The sequence below is a fragment of the Prionailurus bengalensis genome, chromosome E2 (genome assembly GCF_016509475.1).
Source record: "Prionailurus bengalensis isolate Pbe53 chromosome E2, Fcat_Pben_1.1_paternal_pri, whole genome shotgun sequence".
Classification (NCBI taxonomy): domain Eukaryota; kingdom Metazoa; phylum Chordata; class Mammalia; order Carnivora; family Felidae; genus Prionailurus; species Prionailurus bengalensis.
This window is the reverse complement of record NC_057352.1, coordinates 26,294,245-26,317,510: the sequence shown is the minus strand read 5'-3', so window position 1 is coordinate 26,317,510 and position 23,266 is coordinate 26,294,245. Positions and strand designations below refer to the sequence as shown.

Below are 23,266 nucleotides of genomic sequence, written 5' to 3'. Positions count from 1 at the left end.
CAAAATTCAACATTCTTTCATGATAAAAAGCATTCAACAAACTAGGATAGAATGAAACTTCCTTGACCTGATAAAGGGAATCTATGAAAACCCATAGCTAACATCATATTTAAAGGTAAGACTGAATGCTTTGCCCCAAAGATCAGGAATAAGACAATGATGTCAATTCCTGTCACTTTTATTCAACAGTGTATTGGAGGTTACAGCCAGAAAAGTCAAGAAAGGCAAGAAAAAAATAACAAAAGTCATCCAGATTGAAAGGAAGAATCTAAAGTAACTAAGATAATGTGCTACTAGGGGCACCTGGGTGGCTCAGTTGGCTCAGTGACCTGACTCTTGATTTCAGCTCAGGTCATGATCTTGTGGCTGGTGAGACTGTGTTGGGCTCTGCATTGAGAGCACAGTGCCTACTTGGGATTCTCTCTCTTTCAATATAAATAAATAAACATTTAAATTATTATTATTTTGATTTGAGAGAGAGAGAGCATGAGTGGGGGAGAGGGGCAAAGGGAGGGAGCAAGGGACCGAGGGACTGAGGGAGCGAGGGGAAGAGAGAGAGAGAGAGAGAGAGAGAGAGAGAGAGAGAGAGAGAGAGAGAGAATCTTAAGCATGTTCCACACTCAGTACATAGCCCAACGTGGGGTTCAGTCTCACAACCCTGGGTTCATGACCTGAGCTGAAATCAGGAGTCATACGTTTAACTGACTGAGTCATCTAGATGCCCCATAAACAAATAAACATTTTTTTAAATTTTACAAAAAGGATAATGTGGTACTAGTATAAAGATAGATTAATGGAGTAGAAGTGAAAGTGTAGAAATAAATCCTTACATTTATGTTCCACTGAGTTTTGACAGCATGCCAAAACAATTCAATGGGGGAAAAGAATAGGTTTTTTTCACAAATAGTGCTGGGACAACTCAATATTTATAGACAAAAGAATAAAGTTGGACTCCTTCATCAAATCATCTATAAAACTCAAAATAGATCAAAAGTTAAATATAAGACCTAAAATTATAAAACTGTTAGAAGAAAATAAAAGAGTAAACTTTTGTGACTTTGGATTAGGCAAAACTAAAAATCAAAACATAAGTGACAAAAGAAAAAATGAGATAAACTGAATTTTGTCAAATTATAACCTTTTGGACCTCAAAAGACACAATCAAAAAAAGTGAAATGACAACTCACAGAATGGGAGAAAATATTTACAAACTGCGTATCTTGTAAGGGATTTCTGTCTTGAATATATATATTAAAAAAACTCTTATGATTCAATAATAAAAAGACAACACAATTTAAAAATGGCCACAGTATCTGAATAGACATTTCTCCAAAGGTATATAAATTACCAGTAAGCACGTAAAAAGATGCTCAACATTAGTCATTTGGGAAATGCTTATCAAAATCACAATGAGATACCACTTCATACCCATTAGGATGGCTATTATCAAAAAAAGAAACAAGAACAAGGGTTGGAAAGGATGTAGGGAAATTGGAACCCTCACACATTGCTGGATGGAATGCATGCATATTGGTACAGTTACTTTGGAAATCAGTCTGGAATTGCTCAAAATGTTAAACACAGAGTTACCATATGACTCAGCAATTCTACCCCTAGGTATATACCTAAGAGAAAGAAAAATATGTCAAACAATAAGTTGTACATGAAAGTTCACAGCAGCATGATTATAAAAGCAAAAAAAAAAAAGTGGAAATAATCCAAATGTCCACCACCGGATGAACAGATAAATCAAATGTGGTATATACATACAGTGGCAGATTATTTGGCCAGAAAAAAGAATTAAGCTGTTGATACATGAATGAACCTTGAAAACAACACATTATACGATTCAAGGTATATGAAATGTCCAGAATAGGCAAATACACAAGGATAAAATGTACATTAGTGAGTGTCCGGTGTTGGGGGAAAGGGTGAAATGATTAGGGTTAAGTGGAGAGTGGGTAAGACATTTTTTGAGGGGTGATGCAAATATTCCAAAATTGATTGTGGTGATAGTTGTACAACTCTGAATGTATCAAAAAACCACTGAATTGTAAACCTTGAATAGGTTAAGATATAGTATGTAAGTTATACCTAAATAAAGCTGTTCTAAAAAGAATGTATTCGCATTCTCTCAAGAAAGGAAACCAGTTCACGAAGGGGAGACAAAGTGCTTCCTGATACTAAATTCTAACATTTCTGAGACAGGGCATTTTTCAAAGGGCACTAACCAGCATGAAAACAATGTCTACTACTGCTATTGTTCTATAAACACGGAAGCCCTTTTCATGTGGTAGTTCCTTGTGGCAACTTTTGATAAAGTCCAAGGACATAATAAGGAAGGCAATTTAGAGAGTTTGGAAGGGGAGGGTGTGGAGAAGGTACTCTGAGTCAGTGGTTCTCTGCTATCTTCTGTTGTAATGCATCTCAGAGAGATTCAGCACCAGAGGCTCAGTGTAGCAGGGATTCTCCACCGATGTGAAAAGGACTATGCTGAGAAGGGGTGGTGGGAACAAAGCCTTGAAATGAAATTCTGCCTAACCTCATTGGAGTATAAGTTGACAGTATCTATGCAAATTTATAGCAGGCATACTCTGTCCCAGCAATTGCAAATCTGTAAGGTTATCTTAGTTACATTCAGACATGTAAAAGTTAATTGAATAATAACATAAAAAAAAGAATTTAACTTCTCCCAAAGTGAATCAGAACATTTTTGCTGCACTCAAGTTATGAAAATGTGCTACTTCATATTCGATCTTCAGTTCTATACTGACTACATAAAAATGACACCATGTTGAGTTTTGTTTAAATTCACCCATGTTTAATATTTAATTCAAAAAATACACCTCATTTTCCATAGCTTTTTAGATACTTCTTTTAGTCAGTGAATAATTCTGAAAAACAGAGCAGAGAGTCAACCACAAAAATGCTTGTAAATTTCTTTGCAGCTGTGGTAATGTTTCTCATTATACAGGTTTTTCTATTCTAGGGTAACTTTAGGGCACATATTCAATGTTATCCCCAAAGGTGTTTTTAGTAACTCCTGAAAGATGCTTTTAATAATATTAAAAGTGATATTACTAGTAGCATGACAAGAAAAAGAAGGAGGAACAGCAATTGCAGCAGCCACAGAAGCCACCACAGCCACTGCCGCCTCTGCAACAGCAACCACACCAACGTTTACACAGTGCTTCCTATGTTCCTGGCCTTGTTGGATTAATTAATTAATCAATTAATCATTAACCATCACAACATCCTTATCATTTTACAGATGACAAAATGGAGGCGTTGAGCAGCTAAGCAACTTGCACATGGCAGGTAAGTGACAGAGCTCAGATTCAAACACAGGCTGTCTCTCTCTGGGGTCTACGTTCTTAGCCCATACTAATCCTGCCCTGTAAGAACACTGACACTGTATACAACACAGATGGAGAAGATACCAGGAGGAGAAAACATTAAACAAATAATTTAGATCTTGATATGTTATATTTTTCCTATTCAAATCAGGGAGCATATCACAGAACATTCCTCTCTCTCTGAAAAAAAAATATACTTGTGCAAAATTTAAAACAAACCAATATAGGCTTAATTATGGCAAATATCGACATATAATTTCTATTTATTAATATCAGTGGAGCTCATGATGCAGGGTTGATTAGTACAGTGATATTCTAAATAGCACCAAATTATTTCCCTATCTCATTTGTCTGATCATTGAGATGTGAAAAAATCTCCACTACCAACAAGCATTTTACATAATTGTTTCACTGTTTCTACAAAAATGAAATTCTATCTTTATTATTTTGTTATTTATAAATGATGACAGAAAAATGAAGAAATCTTATATCCTTAGAAAGCATAAATGCTAATCTATTAAAATTGATATGAATCAAATAGTTAACAACATCTCTTGAAAAAGCTTATTTCTTGGCATTCCTTTCTCATTTCTCTATTTGTACTGTACCCGTGTATCTAGCTTAATGTTGCAATTTACACTATGTGCTCATCTATAACCCCACAGGTTGTATGCTTCTTATTCATGGATATACCCCACTTTCCAGCACAGCACCTTCCAATATAGTAGGCACTTAAGAGACTTATTAAACAAAATAATAAATTGGTGGATTAACAAATTCAGAAACATAATTGCTGTAATCATTGTTTTAATTTCCATAATGGTAAAAGTGACTAATGCCTTACAAAGGTCAGGTTAATAGACATATTTTTTTTTTACTGCATTGCTTTTTATCATTCAGGAGGCAAAACAAGAGTTCCTCATCGTGCTGATTCTATGGCACTGGCTTTTTGGTGAAAAAGGACAAGCCTGAAAGCACTTGTGCCTGACCAACTACAGAATATTTAAAATGAAAATAAGAGAACAAGGATAAAAGAGCAATGGCTTTCTACATTTCATTACAGTACGAAACCTCACAGATAACCAAGCATTTCTATAAATAGGGACAGCCATCTTTAAATCTTTATAAGACAGATTAGCTTCATTAATATTTGTATTTTTTATGCACAGAAATTTTATGAAATACACCTTGGGTTTACTTCAAACAATCATTATTAAGGGCAAAAAGAGAATATCAAGAAGAATTTTTGTTTCTTTAATAAAATGACAATTCAAAGGAAATTTAACAGAGCAAGTAATTTTTTTTATCATGACACAAAAATTACATAGGACACACTAAAATAGGCTCAGCAGATAATTTATGGGGTAAAATTATGTGCTTCAAAGACTGATTCTCAGCTGCAGTGACACATATTAGTAACACATGTATTAAGAAATAAGCTAGAGAGAAAAAGAAAATGTAGATCCTCAACCTCATATGTTATACCAAAAAAATTCCAAAATTACCAATGTTTTTAACTCAATTAACTAACAGGGATAGACTTCCTAAAATTAAATGTTAAATTCCATGGTCAGAATTAAATTGAAAAACAATGATAGATCTAATTATATAAAGATTTCAAATTTCGTTCATCAAGAAACAGTGGAAAGTTAATTGGCAAACAACCTAGGAAAATACCAGAGAGGATTAGTATACCTAATACGTAAAACATTCATGCAGACTGTGAAGACCATAAAATTAAGGTTGAATGGGCAAAGCAAACTGGACAATTCACAGAGGACAAGAAATGACTAAGAAATATGTCTTTAACAATAAGCATGTAAATGAAAACAGTTTACAAATTAATATCTTATTAAGTTAGCAAGGTTTTTATTTTTAATGATCATATTTAGTGCCATAAAGGTTACAGGTGACACAATCATCCTGCAAGTAAATCAGTAAAGTCCCAGTTGTGGGCTATGTGACCGTGGGTGAGTTGCTAAACTCTTCTAAACCTCAGTTATGACATACAGTATCCATCTCATAGAGAAGCTAGGAATAATACTTGTAATAATAGTCAGGATAATACTTGTAAAGGGCAGAGCACAGAATCAGACACATTTTAAGGCAAGTATTATTAGTATTTCTGGGAAACAGTCTGACAGTATATATGTAGTCTTCTCAGACTCTAGGCATCACTGCTTTTACATTCAATTTTACTAATATATATTAGTATAAATATTTACTAATATATTTTATATTCAATTTACTAATATATTTACATTCAATTTTACTAATATATACTAATTTACTAATATATTTAAGGGTGGGATCATAAATTTTTATACAAGTTTTCTAGCTCTAGTAGCAATTAAACTAAAAATTTTAGTTTTAAGAAAACTAGAGATTTATACAATAAGCTACAGGAAGAAAATTTCCTTGGGTGAAGCTATTAAAGTAATACTGTATTACACGTACTCTGAAGATGTTTTTAATGCATGCTGCACAGAAATCCCACATTAGGGCACTAGCAATCACACAGATAGCATGAAAAAGATAACAAAAGTGCTCAGAAATCCATGTCTTACTGCTTAAAGTTTCCTGAAGTGTAACAGCTGGGAAATCTCTTAGCAACCACAATGTAGAAATATATCTGTATACTCTTATCTGTTCGTTTTATCTTTAACTGATCAGTAACAAAACCATGTGCTATATTGAGTAAGGAGCCAACTGCATTTGAAGTCAAGAGACCAATGAAAATCAAGACCTCCTTTTCTTATGTCCTCATGCACACTAGGGGGCACTTGATCACTAACTTTAACTTTAAAAAAGCATTAGATTTCCAGACTTAATCAGTGGCTTTTACATCTGATGTCAATTGGACAAAAAATATACCATGAATGAAATCAAATGCAAGTGTACTTACCTTAGTTACAAACATTGTAATTAGGAAATAGTATATCAGAGTAATTAGGCTGCCCTCAGAGAGACAGAAATATTTCCTAGGTTGTCACATTTGATTCTTGCTATAGAGCTACTGGATATCAGTGACTAACATACAGTAGTCCTCTACAAATACCAGCTAAATCATGGAAAAGATCAATGATGAAGTAGCAACTAGCATCACAACATTTTCTTCATATATATATATGTATATATATATATATATATATATGTATATATGTGTATATATATTCCTTATATACACACACATATATATTCATTATATATATATATTCATTCATTCATTCTTCATATATATATATATTCATCATACACACACACACACACACACACACACACACAAAAGCAAAATATTCTTATTAGATTTCACTGGATACAAACTGGCCTGAATTAGTGGAAGGCATATATTATAGAATATTTTCAAAGATTTACTGTTCTATTATTTTCAAGTAACTCCAATTAACTGCCCACAAAATGCTGTCAAGCAGATATCTAACCAAACCTCATTTAATGAATACATAAGACTTTGTAAGTAAATGTGGTGACTGGAATCTTAATAACATCCATAGAAGTTTGATGTTCTTGAGGCAAGGATATAATAGTTAAGAGCAACTACATGACTGAATCTTCTGAGATATTATTCTTCTTAACCAGTGAGTTTGTTAACCAGATGACACACAGCTAGGTCAGAGTGATAATGAACACGAAGCATCTCCTTTTTTAAGTGGGAGAGAAAGTATGTGATCTCAGGGTTTGCAACACACCTTCTGTATGTTCTCTGCTGCCTTTTTAGTAGCTCAGCAGGGAAAAGAGAAATTGACTATTTCTTTGAAGTTTTTCTTCCTTTTGGTCATGAAACAGAGATGAGAAGGCATGGCCTAAACTATTTCTGTTCACACTGGTCTTAACATAAGAAAATGCTATCTATACTCAAAATCTGTCTACATTCAATACATTTATTTCAGAGTAAGGAAGATCTAATGCTTTTTTACTGATTGATACTACTTTCAACCTTTTCCTTTTTAAAAGCCCAATTTGCTTATGTAGAATATAGTCAATTCTGCACTCCCAATTCATCAGCCTTCTCAATTTTATCTACAGGCTTTTCTCAAATAGCATTCTTTCTAGCACTCAATCCCAGACCAGATATAGAGCAAAAATCAGGATGATAAACGTTTAGATCTCAAATCCAATACCCCAAGTTCCAGTTTTCAACCTCAGAATCTGAAAAATTTCATCATGCTCATCTGTAATTTCCAAGCTGTAGTATATAGAAATTTATGATTCTAATATTAAATTTCTTTATCTTAGATAGGTTAACTACTTCTCTACTATAACATGTTTTATTTAGCTGTGAGTATCACCAGAAGGCTTCTTTGTATTCATGCTAGTAATATGGAAATAACATTCTAACCAGAGATAACCTTGCCAACTTGGCTTGATTTTAAGAAATCTATTTCATGTATATATATTCTTTCTTTTGAAAAAATCGAAAAGCAAGACCTGTATAAATAATATCAACTCCTTACCAAAAAGTTGTCCCCTTAAAGAAGTAAATTTTTCTACAGGTTCTTAAATTAGCATTAAGTATATATGGAGACCCAGAATATATAGTTAGGAAACAAGCAAATTGAAAACAGCATTAACTTGATTTTCTCTTCTTTGGTTAGCTTCTGTCTGCTCCTTATATATCATTTGTGTAAAGTTTGAATTGGAAATCTGAAATATTCTTCCCTAATGGAATGTAAAAAAAGAAACCAAAGATGATTACTCTTACAACACAAACAAATTTAGCATTTATAGAATAATACTAGGAACAATAAAGACAATAACACTACTTCACACACTAAGCAGTTCTTTTAGTGCAGGTATATACACTATTTACAATCAGCCTGTTTCATAATTTATTTGCCATAAAGGAATTCTGACTCTAACATGATAGCCTTTTTGATGGGAATGCTAATAATATTTGAAATGTTAGCAAGCAATGATGCAGGAAGATGCATAATAATGCTTTTTTGTGTGTGTTCTTTAAATTAGCCTTCATCTCAATGTGTCCAAAGAGTACTCATATTTAGCAGAAGTTTTAGGATAAGCTGGAAAATAATTCTTAAAAAACTATGAATAATGGTCTAAGCTAACTGAGTAAATTGTCAATGTGTATTTATGAGAAGGAAGAGAACTTTGAGATAACCAATTCCTTTTGGCAAGTGGTTTACTAAAGCTATGACCAAGCATAAAATCAGAATTTTTTTTACATTATATAAAAGTAACTCAAAGTTCCCATAAATGGGAAATAAAACATAAAAACATTAAAAAAACATAAAAATAAATGTTTATTTATTTATTTTGAGGGGGGAAGGGCAGAGAGAGAGGGAGAAAAAAATCTCAAGCAGGCACTATTATGTAGCCCAACATGGAGGTCGATCTCACAAACTATGAGATCATGACCTGAGCCAAAATCAAGAGTTGGATGCTTAACCAACTGAACCACCCAGGTGCCCTGAAACATATTTATTTCTAATAGCTTGATTACAAGGGAAAAAATCTTCCCAACCTTCTCCACTTACCCAGAAGTTTTGCAATGATATAAAGGGCTTGTCCCCAAAGAAAGAGTTTTCCGTCACGGCCACAGTTGCTAGGAAATCGCTTTTGACTACCAGGGTTTCTTTTCTCATATTCTACAAAATCTGCTGGCACATAATAGTACTTTGGTATGACAGGATAACCTGTGGAGTTTTAAAATAAATATTTGAAATATAAAAATCAGTGTCCTCAAATTTTCCCTTCAATTTAAAATAAATATTTGAAATATAAAAATCAGTGTCCTCAAATTTTCCCTTCAAGAAATTGCAATGTTAGAAAGCAGAGAAATAGGTTGTAAAGGAGGTAACAGATTTGATAAGCTATACAAAATTGGTTATTGTGGCTTTCAGAAATTGCCAGTGAAAAATGTGGATAAAGCTCCTTGATTTTAAAACACTAATTTGACAGCATATGTTATGCTTTAGCCAATAATGTGTACATAATCTCCTTTAACAACATTTAATTTTAACACCTTTAAATGAATTGATAAAAATACAGTAGGCAAACATTTAGAGCCATAGAAGCTATCTTTAATAGGATTAGTCTGTAGAAGCATTACAAATGAGATACTGTGTAATCCCAAATGAAGAATTATAACCCTGAGCCATTGCTTAAAGCAAAGGAATCCCCATTTTAAACATTAAGTCCATTATCTACCATTTAATATCATTGAAGGGAAAAAAAAATCCATTCTCTCCTTGACCAACCCAATTAAAAACATTCCTTGATAGAAACTAAAATTTATTATTCAAAGACTAAAATCTTTGTGGATGACATAAAAGGAAAAAAAAATAACAATAACATTCTAATACAATGCTACAGAAGACTTTGCACTATCAGCCCACAGTACACTTAATTTTCCTAATAAAATTGCACACATTTCTCTAAAATTTGCTTCCTTCATACATCCATTAATAGTTATATTTGTATCTAAAACCAGTAAAAAGGTCTATGATACACAAAGAATAGTTTGAAAATCACTCTCTGAACATGATAAAGACTGAACTGCTGTACACTGAACTACCACCTCAATGCATCAATAATGTACCACTGAATACTAACAATCTGATTCAAGGGATTTCAAATAGTATATTCATTATAACATGCATTACATTATATCTCACATTGGACAAATTACTATTTGTAGCATAAAGATATAAGTAACTGGTTTTAAAATTTAATATTTATTTGGAATTCAATGTTTATCCACAAATACTTCACTATTTTAATATTACAAGAATTTTCAAGGGTGAGCACATACTGTGAAGGTTTTGTTCTAAGGTACTTGTGGAAAACCGTAAAGAATATCACAAACTTCGTGTGAGGTAAGAACGGGCCCAATGCTATAATTGCAAGTTTGTACACCATGTCCATAAGACCACCCACTTTTTACCCACACATAATTTTTTAAATTTTCAGATAAATATGTTTTCAAAGCTGTTCACATATATTTTATTTATTTATTTGTTTATTTATTTATTTATTTAGTACATATTCTTATTTTATTAATATTTCCAAACCCTGAAGTATTTGGAGCTTCTTCTTTGGAATTCTTTGAGAATTAGTTTTTTAGTCATACTGACTATGGGCCCTACTGGTGTTTAACTAAAACCACCTAAAGACTCCTAAGAGTCTTTAAGCCATTTCTAAAATATTAAATCTATCCTCAAAGGATGAGGCATTAGCACAAGGCAGACATTTAAAATAACATGCTAAAGATCAAAGAAACAACTCCAAAGAGGAGGCTGAATGTTTTTGGAAATGGTAGTACCTTTAGGGTAGGGCAGAGCCTCTTAAGGTAGCCCTCTGGAAGGGGCAGCATTTACCTGAACACAGCATTTCTGATGATCTGGACAAAAATCGGTCACTCTATATTATTGTCACACTACACAGAATGAAGGAGTTTTCATAGTAGGTGATCAGAGTAAGAACCACTGCCCATCTGGCAAACTATTTTGCAACGATTATGGCCATAACCACCTAAATTTACTCCTCGTCCTTGTCTTGCCCAATGAACACCTTTTATAAAGACAAACTTATAATAACCAATGAATAGATTATTCTTTATAATTCATTCAAGGCTCCATTCATTTTTTCACTTTAATATAAATAGCTTTATTTAAAATGGCATCATTTAATGCATTACAAAGGAACATTAAGGAAATATCAGCAGGAAGAATTTCTTAAAAAACAATCCAACTATACCTTCTGTGGTCTGATGAAGTACTGGAGTCAAAAGATCCTGATATTCCTTTACTTGTTTGGGATTGCCTCTAAAAACTCCTAAAATGTAAAATATTAATCCAATAGCATCTGAGGATAAGCACCACAGAAATTTTACCTTAAAAAAAATTCCAGTTATGATTATTTTGGTAATTTTGTATGTAAATGATAAAAATAAAATTGAAAAAAGGTAATGCAAATATGTATCACAGTATTCCAGGAAATTGACTTTAGAAGGTCATGTTAGCATTTAGAAGTGAAAATTGAATTTTAATTGAAATTTGTCTATTTTTAAGTATAAATGTTATAGATATTCACAATGTCACAGATTATAATATTCATTATTACTATTCATAAAAAATTTTTCTTTGCAAATAGGAAAATATATTTGTATCATTTCTTAATAACTCCAAAGTATATTTTTTAATTCTTTAAATGATTTAATATTCACTCAGAAAGCAGAAGAATAGCATATAAAAATGCAGAGCAGTTAACATCACTGAGGTATAGTCTATTTTACTAGCTGAAAGGGTCATATTTAATCTGCTTTTCTTTAAACCACTTATATTCTATACCTTAAATTTCAGGAAAAAAGCGCACTTACCATCAATCATCATGTAAAGGAAAAATATGGGAAATTCACATTCAATGCCATCAAAGAGCTAAAACAGAAGACAAAATATTAAAAATTTCACTAAAATTAATTAGAACAATTATAACAATGATGGTAATTAGAACAAATATATTAATTATATATATTGAACAATTGTAGTTAGGGTATACATAGATGATTTATATAGTAATAACAAAACTGGACTGATATAAGTAGCTTCATTGTTCTTTTAAAAAGAATTCTTAGAACTCTTATTATTCAAAACCACATTCATTTAATACATCACATACTAATCATTCATTCAATAAATATTTACTAAGTCCTTTGCAATGCCTGGCACCAACTAGAAAGGGGGCTATGAAGGCCAAAAAAGAGGGAACTTCCCCTCAAGGGCTCACAGCCTAGTGGGGAGTCAGGCATGTCAATAAACAACTGTAGTATCATATGAGATGTCTACACATGTTACATCAGGAACACAGGAAATGAAACACCTGAATCTGCCTAGGGAAGGGTTTATAAGAAAGGAGATGCTTCAATTAATGCTTGATGTATTTCTCTGGGGAGATGAACTAAGGGAACTCCATGCAGAGAAAACAATACTACAAACTACAGATCTATAAGAAGACAAAGTTTGTTAGACTACCAGCAAGTCAGTATTTCTGGAACAAACAAGAAAGAAATCATGAAAGCTAATACCCAAGAGGTGGGGGGACCAGGCTAGCCAGATTAGAAAGGGCCTGGCAAGTAAAGTAATTAAGGATATCCAGAAGGAGGCAGTTGGATACACAGTAAGGCACTAAGAGGGAGAAGTATAGGTTAGGGATAGAGATCTGGAGTTAAGAGTGATAGCTGAAGCTATGATTGCATGAAAAGAGAATAGGACTAAGTAAGGATGGAACTCAGGAGAAGAGCAATGTTTAGGAGGCGGCAGAAGAAGAATCTGAAAAGGAACTAAGAAAGGCAATGACAAAAGAGAATTAGGAAGAGCATAGGATCACAGAAAATGAAGAAAGTTCCAAGAAAGAGGTCTCCATTAAAGCATTCAAATGTCAAGGAGAGGTTCAGTGAAAATCATCCACTACCACCAGTGACCTAAACTAACTGAAACCAACACAGCTACTGGTAAATGCTGAAGAAGAGCTGGAGTGTAACATGAAGGAGTGAGTAGGAGGCAAACAAGGAGACACACCAAGAATAGACTATGCATTTCAAAAGTGTGGCTACAAAGAGACAGAGAGGATTGGAGGCAGACAGGAGTAAGGTTTTTTGGTTTTTTTTTTTCTTCTAATTATGAACATCACTGTGTTTATGCTGAGGAAAAGAAGCTGATTGGAGTTGGGGGGAAAGCAAGACGAAGGAAAGGGAAAGTGAGGAAGATGAGGAGGATAAAAAGAAAAAGATAGAGACAGACATCCTTCTACCAGAGAAGAAAACAAATGATAGAGTAAGAGACCCAAGGAAGTAAAAGAGAACAGGTTAAGGTGTACCTGTGGAGGGTTAGCCGTAGGATAAAGAACAGACAGCACCTTCTGTGAGACAAGAGAGATGAAGGTAGGTATGGATGAAGGACAGATGGAATGGAGGATGTCAAACAGAAATGAAAGGCTATGGGGTGCCTGGGTGGTAGTCAGTTGAGCGTCTGACTTTGGCAAAGGTCATGATCTCGCTGCTGGTTGGTTTGAGCCCCATGTAGGGCTCTGTGCTGACCCCGTAGAGCCTGGAGCCTGCTTTGGATTCTGTGTCTCCCACTCTCTCTGCCCCTCCCCCATCGCGGTGTGTGTGTGTGTGTGTGTGTGTGTGTGTGTGTGTGTCTCAAAAATAAATAGGCATTAAAAAAACAGGTGGCTCAGTCGGTTAAGCGCCTGACTTTGGCTCAGGTCATGATCTTGCGGTGGGTGAGTTTGAGCCTTGCGTCAGGCTCTGTGCTGACAGCTCAAAGCCTAGAGTCTGTTTTGGATTCTGTGTCTCCCTCTCTCTGCCCTTCCCCCGCTCGCATTCTGTCTCTCTCTCTCTCTCCCTCTCTCTCTCTCTCAAAAATAAACAAATTTAAAAATTTTTTTTTAAAAATGAAAAAACAGAGAAAAAAAGAAATGAAAGGCTATGGAGTAAGAAGTAAAGTCTGAGAACTTGAACACAAATAGAAAAAAAAAAAAGCTGGAAAAGCTTGTAAGGGGAGTTCCTAGCAGAGTCACACAGCAGTACTGACAAGGAGTGAAATCAATGATGAGGACTGAACCAAGATGGGTATTCTGAATCTGGGGTGGCATCTGTCCACGGTGCTGTGGCTTTCCGTGGTGGTGCTCAGCAGCAGGTACAGAAATAAGGAAACTCTGCTCGACTGACCCAAATTTGACAATATTCAGGGTAGTAGTTACAGTAAGTCCAATTCAAATGTAAGTGCTGTAAATCAGCTCAGAAATGTTATTAAATAGAGAAGAGATATCTGAAAGTGCTTAAGAGATAAACGGATCTTGTGACCCAACCTAGTAGACTGCTATAAAGTTTCAAATATGTACACAATAAAATGGCTCCTACTGCTTCTAGATGATAATTGTGAAATTAAGTAAAATGATAAATAGCTTGTCTAGTTGTCCAGCAAAACTATGTATTAAATATTAAAGAGTGGCACTTAATTGCCTAACAAATTACAAGGTACAATGTTGCCAAGACATTTTCTATATACAGATCCATGGGATCTTCCTTACCTATCTTCAAAGTTAGGACCATGCTTACAAAAGTAGTTTTCAGTCTACACCACCAAAGGGAAGTGCTCCCTTCGGTAGCACATATACCACTAAAGGGAAGTCTTTAGCAATGTGGATGGATGCTTACCCTTTCTTTGGGGTGTTATAATTTTCTGGACAGCTTAAAAATAGCTACAGTAAACCTAGATAAAGTGGTATGTATGTGCACTTGAAATAACTGCTTTAAAACTAAATATTAAGAAGACTATATTTCAAAGGGAAATGTCTAAGTGAAACAGAAAAAAAAGAGCATTTGTTTAAAAGACTGAAAGCTGAATCACAAATAGATATTTCCTATTATATAAGGCAAACAATATGGAGCAGGCAGGCAAAGTACTGAAAGTGCAGTTAGAAAAATTATTCATCCAGTGAATCAACATGGCTCAATATTAGCAAATGGGCCTTACTACTAATAAGGCTAACACTTACTGAGTGCTTACTCTGTGTCAAGAACCATTTGAAGCACTTTTAGATATATGTTAACTCATTTAATCCTCATAAGAACTTCAATAATAGTATGATTATTTTACCAATGAAAAGTATTAAACACACAGAGGTTGATTAACTTGCCCAAGGCCAGATAGCTAGTAAGTGGCAGAGCCAGAATTCAAACCTAAGAAGCCTATTTCCTGAATCAGTGCTTTTGACCACTCTGTTATGGTATGAAATATTTTTTGATACCTTAATTTCAGCTGGTTTGTAGTAGCGTCGGTTGGGATCTTCCAATGATGTTCTATAACCATCTCTCAAGAAACGCTTAAATCCATATTTTCCTTTTAATTTTCTAACTACTTTATCAAGTGTCTGGCTAAACAAAGCTTCATCATCCAGGGCAAATGCAGGATAACTGATGCAAGGTAGTAGGGCAGCATCTGTGTTCTGGGGGCAACAGGAAAAAGAAGGTAATGTAAGTGCCTGCAATGATATGATCAACACAGCCCAGTGAGAATCAGGGAGATGAAAAAGTCAATCAGGTTACATAACTGACAATAAAGACATGAATTAGCAAACCTTACAGAGAAGATAAAAATTTATCCATTAATAAGGAGTATTTTCAAGATTTGACTGGACTCAAACTCTAAGGAAGTGTGTAAAAATTTAACACCGATAATTAGTAATTATAACTTAGTCTATCATAACATTGGTTTATAATGGTGAAAACAGAAAACAATCTGAATGTCCCACAATTAGCTGAGTAAATTAGCAGTCATTAAAATTTATATTGTAGAAATGTTTATAGATGTGGAAATATGCCCATTCATAGAACTAGGTTATCGAGCATTATAAATAATATTCTTCCAGTTTTATAAAATAAAAATATTACATATGTACATAAAATTATGTGCAAACATACAGACCCAAATGTTGTCACCCTAAAAGTATAACTAAGTGGTAAAATGAGTGGATGTCACATTATTATATTTTTATTTGTGGGTTCTTTTTTTTATCATAATCTTATATTACTTCTATGAAATAGTTCTTTTTACATAATCACATTTTATTTGGGATGTTTTCTAAGAACAGAGCCAAAAAAAACCCTAGAAAAATCTATAATCAGGTACTATAGGCATATAAAAGTTTAAAGATGAATCACATGATTGAAAAGAAACAAAGCAGGTAATTTTATTCAAAAGAAATATAAATCATGAAAAACATTTTTCTAATATTCTATGACCAAAAAATTCATTTGGGTATAATGTTGCTACCCTCTCCTCCTCCCCCTCCAAAATAGGTCTAGTTTTCTATAGTTCTACAAAGACTCAAGGACAAAATAGCTTTGTCCACAGCTCTGTTCACTTCCTAAACTAAACTTCCACAGGACAGCAGAGTGAGGGGCAACATTTAATCTCCTCACTTCCTCTCGCAACCTCTAACATTTTAAGCATTTTCTTGGGGGAAGCAATCATAAATGGTAGTTCATGTTAATTTATTATGACAATATCTTACGGCGCTTGGGTGACTCAGTTGGTTAAGCAACCAACTCCTGATATCATCTCAGGTCATGATCTCACAATCATGAGATCAAGCCATGCATCAAGCTCCTCACTGAGCATGGAGCCTGCTTGGGATTCTCTCTCTTTCCCTCTCTCTCTCTGCCCCTCCCCCCTCAAAATAAATAAATAAACATTTAGAAAAAATAATAATATCTCACATGAGATCTTGATTCTCTGGGTAACAGTGAACACAAAGTTTGCCTATTGCGATTGTGAGCATCAAGATCCACAAATATAACCGACCAAGAACATCCCTGGAACAAGAGAGAAAAACACATTTCCTAAATCAAGAAAAAAGAACTTTTAGAATGATGGACATTTTGACTGCAAGAAATTTCACAAAAATTCTAACATTTGTTGCATTTTAGAGTGACCTTACAGAAGATTTAATTTTGTTTTAATATTTTCAGTATTTCCCAAATTTTTTGCAATAAACATATCAATTTTATATAAAAATAAATATTATTTTTACATTTTCCATATTTCTCCTTAGTTTTCTTATAAATCAAAACATAGTGATTACAAGATAACTAATCAATTAAGGATATTTATTTTAATAAAGATAAAAATTGTTTAGCTAGCATTTTTGATAAGGAATAAAGCAAGAACTAATCAGAATTCATGAATCTGAATTATACAGTCCTAAAAGAACATTGATTCTAACTAAACAAAGTTAGATATAATCTATAATTAGAGACATAAAAAACTATTTGATTACAGTATAAGGGATAGGAGCATCTCTAATAATAATAATGCCACATAATGCTAGCTAATATTCATAATGTCAAGCACTGTTCTTCACATGGATTATCTCACTTAATCCCCAATATGTAGATATTATTATGCTCCTTTTAATGAAGAGGATGCTGACTCCTAGTTTAACAGAGGAAGGGTTCAAAAATCAGGTCTTTGACGTAAAAGCTCATGTCTTAACATGAGTTACACAATTTCCCACATTAAAATGTATCTTTCAAGTAAGTACCAAAAACTTTAACAGAAAAATAGGTAACCAAAAAATGGCAATTGGTTTAATAACCAAGTTAAAAATAAATTACTGGGGCGCCCGGGTGGCTCAGTCTGTTGAGCATCCGACTTCAGCTCAGGTCATGATCTCACAGTTGGTGAGCTCGAGCCCCACATGGGGCTCTGTGCTGACAGCTTGGAACCTGGAGCCTGCTTCAGATTCTGTGTCTCCCTCTCTCTCTGCCCCTCCCCTGCTCACGCTCTGTTTCTCTCTGTCTCAAAAATAAATAAAAACATCTAAAAAAAAATTAATTAATTAAAAAATAAATAAAACATTAAAAAATTTTTTTTAATTTACTATTAGCACTTTTCATATTCAAGAGAATCGTCATAAGCAAATATGGCTTTTTTTATTTTATTGGGGAGCTAAATATTTTCATAATGATAATAGGGTCAATTTATCAAGAAGATGAATCAATACTAAATTTTTATGTACCAAAAAAACAGAGCATCCAAATAAATGATGAAAACTGATAGACCTGAAAGGAGAAATAGACAAATCCACAATTGTAAGTTAGAGAATTTAATAACAATCTCTTAGCAATTGATAGAACAAATAGAAAGAAATTCTGTGAAAAAACAGTAGATATTAAACAAAACATTCAACTATCTTGACCTAATAGGACATTCTACCAAACAACAGCAAAATACCCATTTTTTCTCATGTGCGCATGGAACATTTACAAAGACAAATCACATTTTGTGACATAAAATTAAAAGACATAACAAAATACAAGGTGTGGACCTTATTTATATCCTGATTAGCATGAATCTACTGGAAAAAAAAAAAACACCAAGAAGCAAAGGGGGAAATTTAAAAAGGTATTAAATCAATAATGAGTGTTAAAAAAAGAAAATGCAGGGAAAGAAATTGGTATACAGAGACTGCTTCCATAATAAGACAATACTCAGAAAAATACATGGGGAAAGGAAGAAGAGAACTCTATAACTTTCATGATACTTTAATATTACCCTCTAAATCTCATCCAAATTTACACCAGCCTCAAAGATGTATTCACCCTGAAACTGAAATATTTCAAATCAATCACCTAGACGGACTCAAAATCTAGTACTACTATACTCTACATCAAAATATCAGATTCATTATATGTATATTTTTCCTGTTAACCTGTTCATATGTGAATATTATCTCTAAAAATAGAATAATTTTTCATTCATGGTATCATTTATTAAATCTCTCTTAACTCTGATAAATTAATAAATAAAAAATGAATGAGTAAAGCTCACTCTCAACAATGAGATTAATGCTAAACTGTCCTTTCTATGATTTTAAAGTCTCAGCTTCTCATCTCCACCCACAAAACTGAGTTCACAAAGTTTGATGCAGTAGCTGCCATTGTCAGAGTAAGTACTCTCTCCTTTGAGGAAAATAAACAAGAGAGAACTTGATCTCTCAAGTAACTGACCCAGGTGACATATTCCTAAATAAGATAAATATTAAGCAAAACAAAAAGACTGCAAATGGCAGTACAAAACTATATACCAAATGATTGGCTTAGATGAAAGAATACTAATGACAATAAACTTAAGTCAACAGGAGAAAAACAATAGGGAACCTGGGACACTTAATGGAGAAGGTAAACTAGGAAATGAATTTTGGGGAAAAGGAAGCTAGTAGGGTGGTTAGAACAAAATAGAGAAATAAATGGGCATGTGATGTTGGGAATCTGTGAGTATAGAAAATAGGACTTACAGTTTACCCTTAGGCTGATAATTAATAAAGTTAGTTGTATGCCGAATCAGTCTGCCTTGAACTGAATTTTTAAAAGATGCAGTCTAAGTAGGGCAATCTTTTTAAGTAATAAAGTGAAATGACAAATCTGGCAATTCCTGTCCCTCTTTGATTAATATAAAGAGGAAACTTCTATTTTATGGGCACAAATAAATGGCTTATTTATCTAATTTCAAAGTATTGGTTGAGGTCTCTTCCTCTGCCAGCCTCTAAGAAATATGCACAAAAGGAAAAATAATCTCATAATGTTACCATATTTAAACACTGAGATCAAGGGTTGGTTAACTATACTGTTTAGCTAACTTCTTAAAAAATATAACATGCTTTAGATATATAACCCAGATTTACAGGAGAATAAAATTCATCCAAGGCCATGGGCTGCTATTCCTATTCAGAAACAACTTTATAAAAAAGCCATCAAGGAGAACATACATATGGAATTAATTATCACCTACTTTAAATTATCAGACATGTTAATTTTAGGACCATAAACTTCAAAGGAAGCTACATATGTCTCCATTACTTTCAACACTTTTCATAATATGAGCAATCTCTCTAGTCATCACCTTTTAGAGTCTGGCCTCAGTGCATCTGTCAGTATCTTGATTTCTCCAACTAAAGACACAAATCTGAAAGGATGTTTATTATGCATATGTCACTGCAAAATATCTGATTAGCTTTGGATATTTTATTTTCACCTTCCATTTCCTGAAATCATTACATCTCTGCCATAACATCCCAACTTCAGCTGAAGGACATATTTTAAGACAGATAGTTAAACTTTAATCCCCAAATTGAGTTTCTGCAATTGTGTCCTAGTAAATAATACACTAGAATTTTAGTCAACCTGACTACTGTCATGGGGACTTGAGCTTTAGTGGTGGGTAAGAGCTGTACTGAGACGTGTTCTCAAGGCTCCATGACCACAACAAACATTTCTGGGATGGTACCAAGGGTGATATCTATGACCATAAGACACTGATGATCTCTTTAGTCTCAACTCAAAGTGAAATGATTTGAAGGATTGTCTGAGCCTTTCTTTTCCCCATTAATCACTTCTCTGAACCTGAGTTAATGGGCTTGCTGCCCTTATCTAGCAGCAAAGAATTAAACAGTGAAACTGGTCAATATATCTACTATACTGATATCTTTTCTATTCTTCTGAAAACAAAACCACACCACTCTAATCACACCACATTCTTCCCTAGTTCAGCATCAGACTGTCCTCTAGTTTTGTGGCAGATCCTGGCTAGTGGCATTCTTACAGAAAGGATATTTGCTCGTGGGCATTACCCCTCTGCACCATGGCTGTGGGTGGCATGGGTGTGTAAATAGCCAACGTTTTTAAAATATTTTTTTAATTTAAAGTTTACTTATTTATTTTGAGAGACAGAAAGACAGAGTGAGAACAAGCAGAGGAGGCACAGAGAGAGAGAATCCCAAGCAGGGATTCAATTTCACAAACCAAGAGATCATGACCTGAGCCAAGATTAAGAGTTGGACACTTAACTGACTGAGCCACCCAGAAGCCCCTAACTTTTTTTTAAATGTTTATTTATTTATTTTGAGAGGGAAAGAGAAAGTACTAACAGGGAAGGGGCAGAGAGAGAGGGAGAGAAAGAATCCTAAGCAGGCTCCCCACTGTCAGCCCATAAGATCATGACCTGAGCCAAAATCAAGAGTCTGATGCTTAACCAACTGAACCACCCAGGTGCCAACTTTTATATACTGACCCAACAGGAACCTCCAGTAGCCCCTCCCACAAGCCAGGCTTCTTTTCTCTACTGAAAATCCTACTCACATACTGTTGAAGGAAATTTCAAACTACAGGGAAAGATGAGCCTGAGTGTTAATTTTCAGGGTTTCGGAAGAGCAGAGCTGAGACTTAGACTCAGGAATCACAACACTGTTGCTAACAATGTCTATGACATTTCCTGAGTATAAAGTATGATTTATTTAAATATTTCTAATAATTTTTCTACGTATTGTCACTATATTTTTATGGAATATATATTGAAACTATGATGAAACATATAATTCTTATATTTAGGGTTATATGAGTTATGCTTCTAAATGTTACAAATTAGCCTTTATTTTAAACTGATCAGTAAATAAACTGGGCCATTTTATCATATTTTCTTCTTAGATATTCTTTCGCAAAGGAAAATAAGTTTTGAAAATAGTTTCAGAGTGAATATTTAAATAATGGGTTTTTTCTTGAATAATAAAGCTAGTCTGATATCAAAAAAAAAAGAAAAGAAGTAGAAAGATGATAATCATAATGAAAGCTAAAAGCTTATTCCACCTAATAATTTCCCATCAAAATAAAAGTTAACATCCATGTTATCTCTTACACCAAAGTACACTAAGGGTTAAAGGCAGGGCTTTCACATTGTTTGATAAGTGGATACTTCCTTCAAAAGTTCAATAATTAAGAAGAAAACGGTGTGGTCAAAAGGTATAAACTCTCAGTTATGAAATAAATATGGGAATGTGATATACAGCACGGTGACTCTAATTAATAACACTGTATTGTATATTTGAGTATTACTAAGGGAATAGATCTTAAAAGTTCCCACCACAAGAAAAAAAAATTGTAACTATGTGTGTTGATGGATGTTAAACTAGACTTTAATGTGGTGATCATTTTGTAACATGTACAAATATCTAATCCTTATGTCACACACCTGAAATTAATGTTTTATATTAATTCTCTCAATACAAAATTTAATTTAATTTAAAAAATTAATAACTTTTTGACTCTTAAGTGCCTTAAGAGTTTTCCAAGAAAAAGCACAGCTGTCACTTCTACAGGTGGAAAGCATTCAAGATCCAAGGTTTCCTGTACTAATATCTGATATTCCAGATTCATTACCAAGTGTCTTTGGTTTAATTCCTTGGTTTGCCTGTTTCATAACCTGTGAAAAGCCATCTCAACTCTGATCACTCAGAGAGAAGGGCCCTTCCAACTCCAAAGATCAATGACTCTCTAAGTTGCCACCAATAGGAAAAGCATTTTTTGAAAGCTCTGAATTAAAGACACATGATCAGGTCTTCCAAAACACTGTATCAATGGTTGTTAGAAATAACTGAGAATATACATGTGACCTGAAATCCCTCAAGTCTTGAAGAGGTTTCTTAGCATTTTCACTTGAATAAAAACATTTTTTTTGTTATATTAGTTATTTTTCTAACCACTGACTTTTAATTAGATCACAGCTCTTTAAAGTACACGAAGCAATATTATAAGATCATTAAACACTAAAAAGATCGCATGCACTTTTAAATGTGTTACTCTTTAGCAGGTACCTCTCTAATTTAATTGGTGTAGTGGTGGGAATTTGTAAAACTAGGATTCTCTCTGATACTATCCAAAAAAATGGAAGATGGAGAGGGATTTTACTTGGAATAGGTAACATCTATGTGGCTACAGGAATAAGATATTATTTGCCCATTTGAAATAATCAAGAAATACTCAAGTCAGTGAACATTTGGTGCATGGCTCTGCTGTAAACATACATGAGCTAAACAAGATCAAGAATGAACTCTGCTTAGAACAGTTATTCTCATCCTTGGCTGCACATTAGAATTCCTGGGCAGTACAGGAAAACCTCAAAACCAATGCTTCCCCCAGACCAATTCAATCAGAATTTCTAGGGGTAGAGCCCAGGCATCACCATTGTTTTTAAGCTCCTCAAATAATTTCAATGTGCAGCCAAGATTGAGAAATTATGGCTGGGTAACAATACCAGCAGTATATTTATAACTCAAAATCAGAATGCATAAAAAAGCAATTCAGTGCTTTTAGAATTATGGCTAAGCAAACTATTAAAGCTTCCTGGGAAAAGCAGCCTGAAGGCAGAGCTCTGAGAGATGGGGTATTAGAGATAGGGATGTGGGTATCTAAGTAGGTGGAGGAGGTATACATAGTAGATACAGAAGTAACATATGCTACAACTCAGGTACATCAAAGGAGATGGCACAACTGCAAAAAAGAGCTGATCACTACTTCTTAACATCCAACCTAGACA

General features: G+C 33.8%; 1 protein-coding gene across 8 annotated transcripts in view; it reads right to left on the bottom strand.

Moving 5' to 3' along the window:
* The window catches only part of PHKB (phosphorylase kinase regulatory subunit beta), a 276,065-nt gene that overhangs the window by 98,150 nt on the left and 154,649 nt on the right, over window positions 1-23,266 (bottom strand). For all 8 annotated transcript variants that reach the window (XM_043600811.1, XM_043600810.1, XM_043600812.1 and 5 more), the window contains 5 exons: window positions 16,618-16,713; window positions 15,147-15,344; window positions 11,713-11,770; window positions 11,091-11,168; window positions 8,870-9,028 (listed from right to left, as the gene is read on the bottom strand). In XM_043600811.1, the coding sequence (XP_043456746.1) occupies window positions 8,870-9,028; window positions 11,091-11,168; window positions 11,713-11,770; window positions 15,147-15,344; window positions 16,618-16,713 (589 nt within the window). The remainder of the gene's footprint in view (window positions 1-8,869; window positions 9,029-11,090; window positions 11,169-11,712; window positions 11,771-15,146; window positions 15,345-16,617; window positions 16,714-23,266) is intronic.